This window comes from Rousettus aegyptiacus, unplaced genomic scaffold, assembly GCF_014176215.1.
Source record: "Rousettus aegyptiacus isolate mRouAeg1 unplaced genomic scaffold, mRouAeg1.p scaffold_m13_p_3, whole genome shotgun sequence".
Lineage (NCBI taxonomy): Eukaryota > Metazoa > Chordata > Mammalia > Chiroptera > Pteropodidae > Rousettus > Rousettus aegyptiacus.
The window spans coordinates 145,724,898-145,736,585 of NW_023416306.1; the positions used below are offsets into that span (position 1 = coordinate 145,724,898).

The 11,688-nt window shown below is 39.5% G+C and overlaps 1 protein-coding gene and 1 non-coding gene across 2 annotated transcripts; one reads left to right on the forward strand and one right to left on the reverse strand.

The window, feature by feature from the left end:
- Positions 1–303: 303 nt before the first annotated feature.
- LOC118601180 lies at positions 304–367 on the reverse strand. Its single transcript, XR_004950261.1, has one exon. It is a non-coding gene; the product is annotated as a small nucleolar RNA SNORD2 (small nucleolar RNA).
- Positions 368–4,817: 4,450 nt separating this feature from the next.
- Positions 4,818–8,226, forward strand: HSPA2 (heat shock protein family A (Hsp70) member 2). The gene has a single exon (XM_016141750.2). The coding sequence runs from the start codon at positions 4,965–4,967 to the stop codon at positions 6,870–6,872; it is 1,908 nt and encodes a 635-aa protein (XP_015997236.1). The 5' UTR covers positions 4,818–4,964; the 3' UTR covers positions 6,873–8,226.
- The last annotated feature ends 3,462 nt before the right edge of the window (positions 8,227–11,688 follow it).

Sequence of the window (11,688 nt, forward strand, 5' to 3'; positions counted from 1 at the left end):
GAAGTACACAAAGAGAATGAACTAAAATTATTATTGCCGAATCCTGTTTTCTTTCAATATAGGATGTTTAGAAAAGTACTATTTCATGGCAAACACAGACAGCAACAAATTAATTAAGTTTCTTTATAATACAAAAATAAATAATTATTTATAAAATCCACTGACATAGTATTGAGAGTAATTAACCCTCTTTCAGAGGGTTAATTCATTTCTCAAAATAACAACATAATTTATTCATAGAAATAAGTTCCTAACCAGTAAAATTCATTTTATTTTCAGTTTAAGAATTTAATAATTTTTTTCAAGTGATCAGTTATGAGTATACATTTCAGGTTAGTCTTGAACGATGATTGCCATCCTTTCACTTAATTTAATTTTACTTAATAAGTGTCAACAATAATGGCACAAATTGAATCTGATTCCCTATGTATATGACAACAGCCACACTTCTTTCAGATTATTTTAGACTACTCCCCAAGAGTCTGTCCTCCAAATTAGCACACTACAAAACTGAAATAGGCTCAATTTGTCTGCTATTGTCACATATTTACTTTTCTTCTGAAAAAGCCTCTATTATAGTTTGGGTCTCATAGTCTTCCATGCCAGACATGGTAGTGTCCTACTCCAGTCTACTGTGTGTATCTACAGTTTAATTATAATTTTTAAAGACAGTTTTCCAAGACTCAAAGAAACAAACGGTGAAAAATATCCTATAGTGACAAGTGATTGGAGAAATATTTTGAGACAGGGTACTTCCAAAGAATTATAAAATGGCACTATTTACAGAGATCTTAAATATAATAATTAGTTTGACTTTGGTTTGCCCATAGGTCCTCAAATTATAGGCTGCTCCTTGCCCCACCTCTTCAGGCCAATATTTCCTCCTCAAAACAATCCATGAACTTTACGAAGTTCTGCCTGGGTAGGGATTTGAGAGAGTTCCAGAAAATTCATAAATTTTTTCCCTGGTAATTCTGGAAAAATTTATTCTTGCTCAGTCTCCTTAGGGGAGGCTGGTGTACCCATGTACATAGTTTTAGACCTTATTTTTATCATCTTTGTATCTCTAGTACTAATATTTTCAGGTGAGAATTTGTTTCAGCTTTTGATCTTTGCAGTATTATTTAGTACAGAAATGTAGGCAGAGACTCTTCTTCTACAGGGAGAAAAAAAAGTTACTCCAGTTTTTGGTTTAATAATGTGCATCAGGTCACTTTTAATAAACACTGAGCTAGTGAATCATTATTATGTTCCAGGTACTCTTCCAGATGTTGGGGATTGTTTAGAAAAGGTTTGACATGTATTAAAGCTGTTGTGTTTTCCAGACAGGGTGGAACTTCAGTCTTTGAATTTTAAAAATATTTTGAAACACCTAGCATTTGTAATCTGCCAAACAGATTTCTCTTGTTGAAATCAGTAGTAATTTCTATGTCAGTAGAATTAGCAAATTTAGTTTCACATGAATGTTAATGGTCAAATTTTAAAAGTCAATTGTAAAAGTATAAAGAAGAAATTTAGAAAAATTACTGATAATCCTACCTATCTAGAGATAACTAATTTTGATGCATTTTTCATACACATAACATTACCCTACGTTAGGATAAGAAGATACAAAGTCTTCTATCTTACTTTTCCAGTTAACTATATCAAAAACCTTTTTCTGTATTATTAAAATTCCTATGAACAATTTTTATGGCTACATAATCATCATACAGATGTATTATAATTGATGCAATCATTTTCTTAGTCAATTGTTTAAGCCATCTTTTTAATGTTGCTATTATCATAAATAATACTACCTGAATGTTCTATTATTTCCTTAGGATGAATCCCACAGGGTAACGTTAAATGAAGGGTATGATCTTATTTAAGGTAAAGAAAAAATACTGTCACGTTGCCCACCAATAGAGTTGACCTGTTTTGCTGCACCATTGCTGGCATTGATGAATATTATTTACTTATAAATATGCTAATTTGATTATGTTTAATGGGGTATGTTTTTTTGTTTTTGTATTTTGTATGTTTTTAATAAATTTCAAGTCACAATAGTCAGACAAAAGAAAAGAACAAGATATTTTTAAAAATCAACACAAATAAGGAACAATGTAAAAATTCCAAGAATGCTCAGTGTATGATAATGTTCTAGAACTGCAAAAGTTTACTATATATAAAATCAAAATGCAAATATTGTGTCTTTTTGGGAAAAGTTCAGGATGCCATCTAAAGTATGAAACATAAACCATTAATTTACTAGGTAAAAAGTTGGAGCAGAAAAAATACATATAGCTGAAGAAAATGCAGGTAAATTGCTATTATTTTTTTCAGAAAGCTGTGTTAAAGATGAATGTGGTGGTTAGACTGCAAGATTTGTTTGTAATTGCGCATAGGGATAGTACATAGTTACTAAGAACTCTCTTCTGAAGCTCCAGTTTTAGTATGTGTGTAAGAACTGTCATGTTTGCTTTTCTGCAATTTTGCTTTGCTTGAAGTTAAGTGTGTGAGGGCTGAGTGAATACAAGTGACCTGACGATTTTTTGTTTCTTACAGCTCTTTCTGCTTTCAATTGCAGCTGGGACCCTGTCTCTAAATCACATTGTATTACCAGTTAAACAAAGAATGTGAATTGCTCTCCAGCCCACTAACTCTCTTTCTCTCTCTTTTTACTATATAAAAACCAACAATTTGCAAGAATAAAATCAAGAGATATGTACTTACAATTTAAGGCACCTTTAATAGAAACCTTTTGGTTTTCTCTGTTTTCCTAATATTTTCTTCAAAAGATTTCCTGGTTCAAGTTTTTAACTTTCTTTCATGGAAAAGGAGATGGGAATGTAGATAAAGCCAGTACTATTCAACTAATGAGATTAGCAGATTAGTAGCAAGTGTGTTTTTAAAGATCGAAAATTACACACACAATTAGATAAAAGAAACTTAAATGTTCATTGATTTTATAGAGTTCTGTCAACATTACCTATTGGTCACAGATTGCTTAAGTGTTTCTCAGACAAAAACTTTTCTCCAGCACTGTCTTATACAACTTTGAAATGGGCTATATACAATACTAGTCTCCACCAAAGGATGGTTCCTTCCTCCCAGGAAAAAAAAAAAAAAATCATGGCACATAAAGCTCTTAAATGTATCCTGTTCACCTGAAGAGATTATTTGGTGCTTGTATCCCTCCCCTTGTAGTGACACTAATCTATACAGAACAGGTAGTTGCCCCAGCATACACTTCTCTCCTCTTTGCCCATGCTACTACAACCTATACAAAGAATGCCTTTCCTCCTCTCTTTGCTGGCAAACTTCAGCGCCTGGCTCAGGCATGTCATCTCTTCCAGGAAGCTCTCACCAACATACTTTTCCCTCTCTGGATATGCCCCTCCTTTGTGTTCCCATAGCGCTTCTCTCAATTATGTTTACTTCTTTATTAGACTCTCAATCTCATAAAGACAGACTACCTCATTTGTCTTTTTACTCTCACATAGTAGGTACCTGTTAAAGTTTGTTGAATGAATGTCTACAGCTTCTTCCATAATGTAAAGTATTAGCCCAGCAATTTTGTTGTTCTCTTTCAGGAGCCCCTTTATAGGGGTCTGCTTCTACCTCATCACCTGGTGCCAGACAGTACTTTCAAAATTATTCTCATATCGTAAAATGAATTACGCTCCTTTCCATCTACCTTCTCTGAGGGTTATGCCTGAAATGTAACTTTGGCATAGCTAAAGAAAATAATCTCATTCAGTTAAGTTGTCATAAACATGAGTCGGTCATAAACACGATCGCATGTGTGTACGTTGGAGTTGAGAGAATAGGGCTAGGCGTAAGACTGGGTTATTTTACGGTGCTTCAACGTAAGAGTTTTAATTATACATTTTCCTGTGAAGAACTCAAAGCGGCGGATAAAGCACTTGAAACCAGAAATAAGAGACGAAATAAGGTCGCTTAAAGTGTAAGGACAAGCAGGAAAAATAGGAAGACGAGTTGGAGGCACTCGTGTCTCCCACGCCGCAGGCCTGCACGTGGCGCGTTAAAGAAGTCGGCCCCTCCAGACGCTCTCCTGGGTTCTTATTGTCCTCGCCTGCCAGGCAGTTTATCTCGAGCGCTCCCACACACTAAGACGCTGCGAAGTACGCAGAGAAAAATTCCAGGAGGCCGACTGCCAGTACCAGTAACTTCAGTGTCATTTCTTTTCATCCCCGCCTGGGGGGAAACCCTCATAACGAGACCATGCCAACATTAAAAAAACAGGCTCTGGCCCTGTTTCCTCGGTGCAGCCAACTCAATAAATTGCCCTGTCCCTGCGTGCTACGTTAGTCGGTACAGTTAGCACTGAACTGCATTTAAGGAGTAGGAACAGAGGGAACAGCCGAGGTTGCTCGAGTCTCTTGCTCCCCTTCCGCTCTCCTCATCGCGCCACGCCCCAGACTTTCCTTCCCCACCCTACTTGGGAGTTCGCGCTGCTCATTGGTCACCTGGCCTGTCAATCCGATGGATGTCGCTAAATCCCGCCTTATGGAAGGCAAAGATCTCGAAAAACCGCGTTTACCTGGCGGGGATGACGAGGAGGTGCGCGAGCCTAACGCCCCCAAGCTGCAGGAGGCGCGTGAGGCGCCGCGAACACCTGCCGCAGGGAGACGAGGGAGGGGCCTTATTTGCATAACGGCCGCCCCTCGCCTCCTCGCGCGGGCTGGGGTCCCGCCCCTCACTTAACTTGAAATCTGTTGGGCCACGGGCGGGTCACTCCCACCCAGGCAAGCCTTGGCGGGCGGTTCTGGGAGCGGATTGGCTCTGGGAGTTTCCACCAGGCAGCAGGGAGGCGGCTATAAGAGCAGAGAGCCGAGCGGGGGGAGAGGGAGAAGTGGTTGCACTCGCGGTGTCCGGTGCGAGGCGACCGTTAGTTGACGCCGCGGATTTTCTGTCCCTGATATTCTCGCCTAACGTCGCTTGCCTATTTTTCAGTCAGGATGTCAGCCCGCGGCCCGGCTATCGGCATCGACCTGGGCACCACCTACTCGTGCGTGGGGGTCTTCCAACATGGGAAGGTGGAGATCATTGCCAACGACCAGGGCAACCGCACCACCCCCAGCTACGTTGCCTTCACTGACACCGAGCGCCTCATCGGTGACGCCGCCAAGAACCAGGTGGCCATGAACCCCACCAACACCATCTTCGACGCCAAGAGGCTGATCGGACGGAAGTTCGAGGACGCCACAGTGCAGTCGGACATGAAGCACTGGCCGTTCCGGGTGGTGAGCGAGGGAGGGAAGCCCAAAGTGCAGGTGGAGTACAAGGGAGAGATCAAGACCTTCTTCCCAGAGGAGATCTCCTCCATGGTGCTCACTAAAATGAAGGAGATCGCCGAAGCCTACCTGGGGGGCAAGGTGCAGAGCGCGGTCATCACCGTCCCTGCCTATTTCAATGATTCGCAGCGCCAGGCTACAAAAGACGCCGGCACCATCACAGGCCTCAACGTGCTGCGCATCATCAACGAGCCCACAGCGGCGGCCATCGCCTACGGCCTGGACAAGAAGGGCTGCGCGGGCGGCGAGAAGAACGTGCTCATCTTTGACCTGGGCGGCGGCACCTTTGACGTGTCCATCCTGACCATCGAGGACGGCATCTTCGAGGTGAAGTCCACAGCCGGCGACACCCACCTGGGCGGCGAGGACTTCGACAACCGCATGGTGAGCCACCTGGCGGAGGAATTCAAGCGCAAGCACAAGAAGGACATTGGGCCCAATAAGCGCGCGGTGCGGCGGCTTCGCACTGCCTGCGAGCGCGCCAAGCGCACCCTTAGCTCATCCACACAAGCCAGCATCGAAATCGACTCGCTCTATGAGGGTGTGGACTTCTACACGTCCATCACGCGCGCCCGTTTCGAGGAGCTCAACGCCGATCTGTTCCGCGGAACTCTGGAGCCGGTGGAGAAGGCGCTGCGCGACGCCAAGCTTGACAAGGGCCAGATCCAGGAGATCGTGCTGGTGGGAGGCTCCACCCGCATCCCTAAGATCCAGAAGCTGCTGCAGGATTTCTTCAACGGCAAGGAGCTGAACAAGAGCATCAACCCTGATGAGGCGGTGGCCTACGGAGCCGCGGTGCAGGCGGCCATCCTCATCGGGGACAAGTCAGAGAACGTGCAGGACCTCCTGCTGCTCGATGTCACCCCGTTGTCGCTCGGCATTGAGACGGCTGGAGGCGTCATGACCCCACTCATCAAGAGGAACACCACAATCCCCACCAAGCAGACGCAGACCTTCACCACCTACTCGGACAACCAGAGCAGCGTGCTGGTGCAGGTGTACGAGGGCGAACGGGCCATGACCAAGGACAATAACCTGTTGGGCAAGTTCGACCTGACCGGGATTCCCCCGGCACCCCGCGGGGTCCCGCAGATCGAGGTCACCTTCGACATCGACGCCAACGGCATCCTCAATGTCACCGCCGCCGACAAGAGCACCGGTAAAGAAAACAAAATTACCATCACCAATGACAAGGGTCGTCTGAGCAAGGACGACATTGATCGGATGGTGCAGGAGGCGGAGCGGTACAAATCGGAAGATGAAGCCAATCGCGATCGTGTCGCCGCCAAAAATGCCGTGGAGTCTTATACCTACAACATCAAGCAGACGGTGGAAGACGAGAAACTGAGGGGCAAGATTAGTGAGCAGGACAAAAACAAGATCCTCGACAAGTGCCAGGAGGTGATCAACTGGCTCGACCGAAACCAGATGGCAGAGAAAGATGAGTATGAACACAAGCAGAAAGAGCTGGAAAGAGTGTGCAACCCCATCATCAGCAAACTTTACCAAGGCGGCCCGGGCGGCGGCGGGTCTGGAGCCTCCGGGGGACCCACCATCGAGGAAGTGGACTAAGCTTGCACTCGAGTCAGCGTAAACCTCTTTTCCTCCCTTTATTTTCTTTTTTCCTTTTATTTTTGTTTCTCTTTTGAAATGTCCTTGTGCCAAGTACAGATCTGTTGTTGGAAGTCGTTAGCCCGGTGTATGCATATGAAAGGAAAGATACCATAACTTAGTTTAATTGTAAAAGGTTAGTTCTAAAGTTTGATTTTAAAAAGCATTTGAGGTTTTTCTTTAATGCATTTTGCATGTTTGCTGACTTGGGCAGTTTTGGTTAGCTTAGTTTGGAGATGGGAGACCTGAAGTTTGCACACGTTTTGTGGAAGCTTGGTAACAATAAAATATATAGAAGCTTGAATTGTTTATTTTTATGCACTACTTTAAGTAAACATCGCAGTAAAGTCAAGGACAGGCATTCTTTTTGCAAGCAATTGCATAAATACAAATTTAAAGTAAAGCTGAAATTGATCTCAAAATTACTGTCTTGGAGTTTTTAATTTTCCCTTGGTATTGCTTTACATATGTTGGTCTTTAAGTAGGATATTAAGGTGAAATTTATTTAACTCAATCAATCTTGTCTAATTCTCAGATGAGGTTCCCCTTAACAATTTAAGGGGAGAAGTTCTGGGTAAACTTTTTTTCTCCTCTTTTAATACGGAAACCAGACTGGGGTCTTCCACTGTACCCAGACTCCTAAGGCTTGGCTGTTCAAGTGACAGTCACCTGAATAGTCCAGCAAAATACAAGCTATATTCTGGGGTTAGGTGTAAAATGATTCTTTTTCTAAACAGAAACTGAGGCAGGAGTTGTCTTCTGATAATAGTACAAAGTAGTTTAAAACGTTGATCTCTGTGACATACAAGTGCCTGAAACTAGAGCCAGTAGGCAAACTTTAAAGTCACTTAATATTGAGTCCAAATTTGGTCAAACTTGTTTTAATATTCTAGTAAAACAGCTCAACTTATGACTGTAAGGCAAATTTTATAAAGATACATTTCCAGCAGGTATAATTTCTTAGGGAATAGGAGATGATATAGTGTTTTTTTCTGATTTAAGAATCATAATGCTTTTGCAATACCTGCCTTAAATCACTAGATTTCTTTTTTTAAACGGAAACCGCAAGATAGCCCTGTATTTTGTTAATATACAACTTGTTGATTTTCCTATATACCTGAGTTGAGATTGTTACAGATTGGACTATTGCAATCCCCTGGGAGCCACTTTTCCTCATCTTTGGGAAAAGGGGGTTCATGTTTATTTTTCAGTGGAATTACACTCTTGCTTTGTTATGATTTATTATCTATAAGGGGAACTTGGGAGAATTTCAGTAAAGTTGATTGGAAAATGCATAGCTAACCTAATGTTTTCACCACATATAGACATTTTGATATCTCTCTCCAAGTGATGTTCATATGATCACAGTGAATTATAGAAGTAATATTTTTAATTTAGTAGAGGACCCTTCTTTATCATGCAGAGAGATTAACTTTTGAAATAATATAAAAACTAGAGAACAAATTAGCCTAAAAATATTGGGTGTTGGTAATGACCCACTCACAAGAGCTGAATTTTTTGTACATGTATATGTTTTTAAGCATGTCTTGTTTCAGTTGGGGGATGAAGATAGGCAATTGTGAAATTGCTTCAAAATAAACTTAAAAAGATTTTTAAAAGATAATTGCTCTTTACACTAAAAAACTGAAGGTAACTTGGATTTTTCAGTGCTGGTGTCAAGCAGGTGAAAAGTTTACATCAAGGAGGCATTAAGGTGTTTTATTGACTACAAACTGTCACATAAATATTTGACAAGCTGCCTTGGTACTAACAAAACAGGTCAATAGTTGCCTTAGAGTGACGTTTAGAATTAATTTTTACCAAAATAATACCTATTCTATTAAACTTTTATTAGTCCTTTATTTGTCAAAAGTGTTTATCCCTTGCTTTAACTTCAAAATATAATGGAGTCTTTCTATAAGTGCAATTTGGTATAGTATGATTCAATTTAGACCTTACTTTAGAAGACATTAGTTTCTAAAAACATTAAAGACTACTAGTGGTAGTCTCTTTGATTCTGTGGCCTGGCCTCTGGCAACTGGCTATAACAAGAACATCAATCTATGTAGATACTTCATTTTTCTATTTTTTGAAAAGTAATTTTGTGAAACACCTAGCCTTCTTTAGGGTTTTTATGTTTTTGTCTTCTCAAATTTACCTAGATCTGAATATTATTAAGATAAAGCCAGCAAAGCAGCCATTCACTGTTTCCAGGGGTCAGCTGAAACTGGTAACCCAATAACCCCTGGAAACTCCTTAGGAGATGTTAGATCAGCCATAGTCAAATGACAATGGAAAAAGTACTTGATGTTAGGACAAGGGTAAATTACAGTTTAAAGAATAATTAAGCATCATTTGAACTTGAAAGTAGTGAGTATATTAGAGACTAATGGTCATGACTAAAGCAAATGCAATACATACAGAATACTAAGGGATTAAAAAAATACATTTCCCAGAGTAGGCACTTAAATTCTTATCTGAATGTCTGGTTAACATAGGTGCCCCTGTTTTGAGGGAATAAAACTAGACATCTGTCAGAATAAGACATTAACAGGTTGTTTATAGTATTTGAGATGTATGAGATGTATTTCAAAACAAGTTCACTAAATTTTTTGGTATTAATTTGATAATGTATAATGGAATTTCATTAAAACTTGATTTATACATTAGGAGATAGTAATGCTCCATATTTAAACTTAACATGCATAATAGGATATTTAATAAATCTTCTAATCAGTATGTCAAGGAGACTTGAGAATTTATCCTATACAATCTTAAACAGGAATACAACTTGGCTATCTAGATGAAGTCAAAAGATTTCTTTTATGAAGCTCAAATACTAGTTCCATGATAAGGCCTTCATCTATTTAAATTGAATATATTTTATTAAAATTGTACTGTGATGCATGTTTCCCTTGAGCTTTTGAACACGAATTAAATTTAAAACTTAAATCCATACATCACATTTGCTAAAGGAATATATACGTTCAGGTTAAGGGATAAAAAATATTCAATTGTTTCTGTATTTTTAATTTATAGATAGGTATGAGAAAACTGTTTCAAAGGACTGTCCTAAGCATTGATATTAAATAGAATTTCATTCTTTAAAGAAAAAGTATGGAGCTTTTGAAAAAGCCCAGTATTTATTCCTGATATAGTTCTTAGAATGGAAATAGTTTAGGGTATATGCATTTCTGAAACTTAATAGGGTGGTACTTAATGTTGAAATGTCTTTTAGAACAAATAAGAAGCCGAAGCTTTTCCTTCAACCCTTTCAATATAGATTAGGTTGTAAAGTCAATATTGGGGGAAGTAAGCCACCCAAAATGAAGTTACTAATTCAAATACTGGCATTGCCATTTTAATTTAACATTTTCATTTTTAAAGGTAGAATTGTAACACCTTGAAAACATGTCCATTATGACTTTTTCATAATATAAGCATGCATTATATTTGATTAATGTCTAGGGCCTAAAATCTGAGACCAGCAATTTAGTTTTATGTTGTATATTCTTAGTTATATAACCTTGAAAAGTCTCAATTAGGGAAAAAAATCTTTCACAGGACACTTGGAATTATTAAATATTTATTCTTACTTTATAACATGAATTTTTTTTAAGGGGAAAATTATATTTCCATTTTAGGTTGCGAATTTCTAATGTCATTAAAAAAAAAAACCTATTTGATGAAAACTCTAACTTAAGAAATGAGCGAGTAGCTTTTTAAATAATTAAGAGTCATAAAAGCAATCTTATATTCCTTCTTTTGTTAGGGTCTGGTAATACAGAAGTTATAGAAATTTTTCTTTAAGTATTACGTCCCTCTAGCACATGTGAAATAACTTGTCATGTAACTTTTTATGTAGGTCATTGTTTTGGGTTCTCGAGTCTTATTTTTACTTTAGTTTTGTACATTAGACAGACTAAAGTTAAACTATGTTGAGGTATGAAAGATCTTCAGTTTTCTATGAGCATTTCTTCACTCATTGGAATAAACTGAAGAGGTTGAGTGAAGCGTGGTTTTCCTCATAATGCTTGTGAGGTGGAAGGATTCCATCCAGAATCCTTGGTCTTTCTTAGGCCTTTCTGGAGCTTCAGCTTATTATTTCTCCTTGTTCTCCCCACCCCAAGTTATATGCACTGCTTGGTGAAAAAAATCTATTCCTTTTCAAATGAGTCATCTTGTAGGCAGCCACAAGGCAGCACTGCCAGTGCATAGGTAGATGGGTTTTTATAGGTCTGAGCCAACCAGAACAGCTGCCAGCAATAGACTCAGGTGAATAAAAGGTAAATCTGGATGATTACAATTTTATACCACTGTAAAACAGTGATTGTCTTTTTTATGGGAGTTTATGGGAGTATACAATCACGAACTATTTACTAAGCATCTATTGTGCTAAGTAAACAGGATTAAAAGAATCCCCAGTCGTGTAGTGTCATCTAGCATTGCTTACATCAGTGTGGGAATGAAAGAACTGTAATCTTTATACTAACTCAATTGCAAGAGAGAATTTACAAGACACGTGATTTGAAAAGTGTAAATGTAAAAATATCAATTGAATACCCATTGACACAAAGCAAGTTTCTTTGAGCAACACTAATTTTGAGTACTTATTAAGGGTCGTGATTTACACATATTACTCCTTGAAAATCCTCCTAACCCCTGATTTGGGTATCTTCTGAAATAGGATCAGTGTTGTTTCGTCCTAAATTCCACATCTAGTTATGCAGCAGAACTAAGTCTTGAAAACCCAATTTCCACGCTTTCTCTCCTCAAC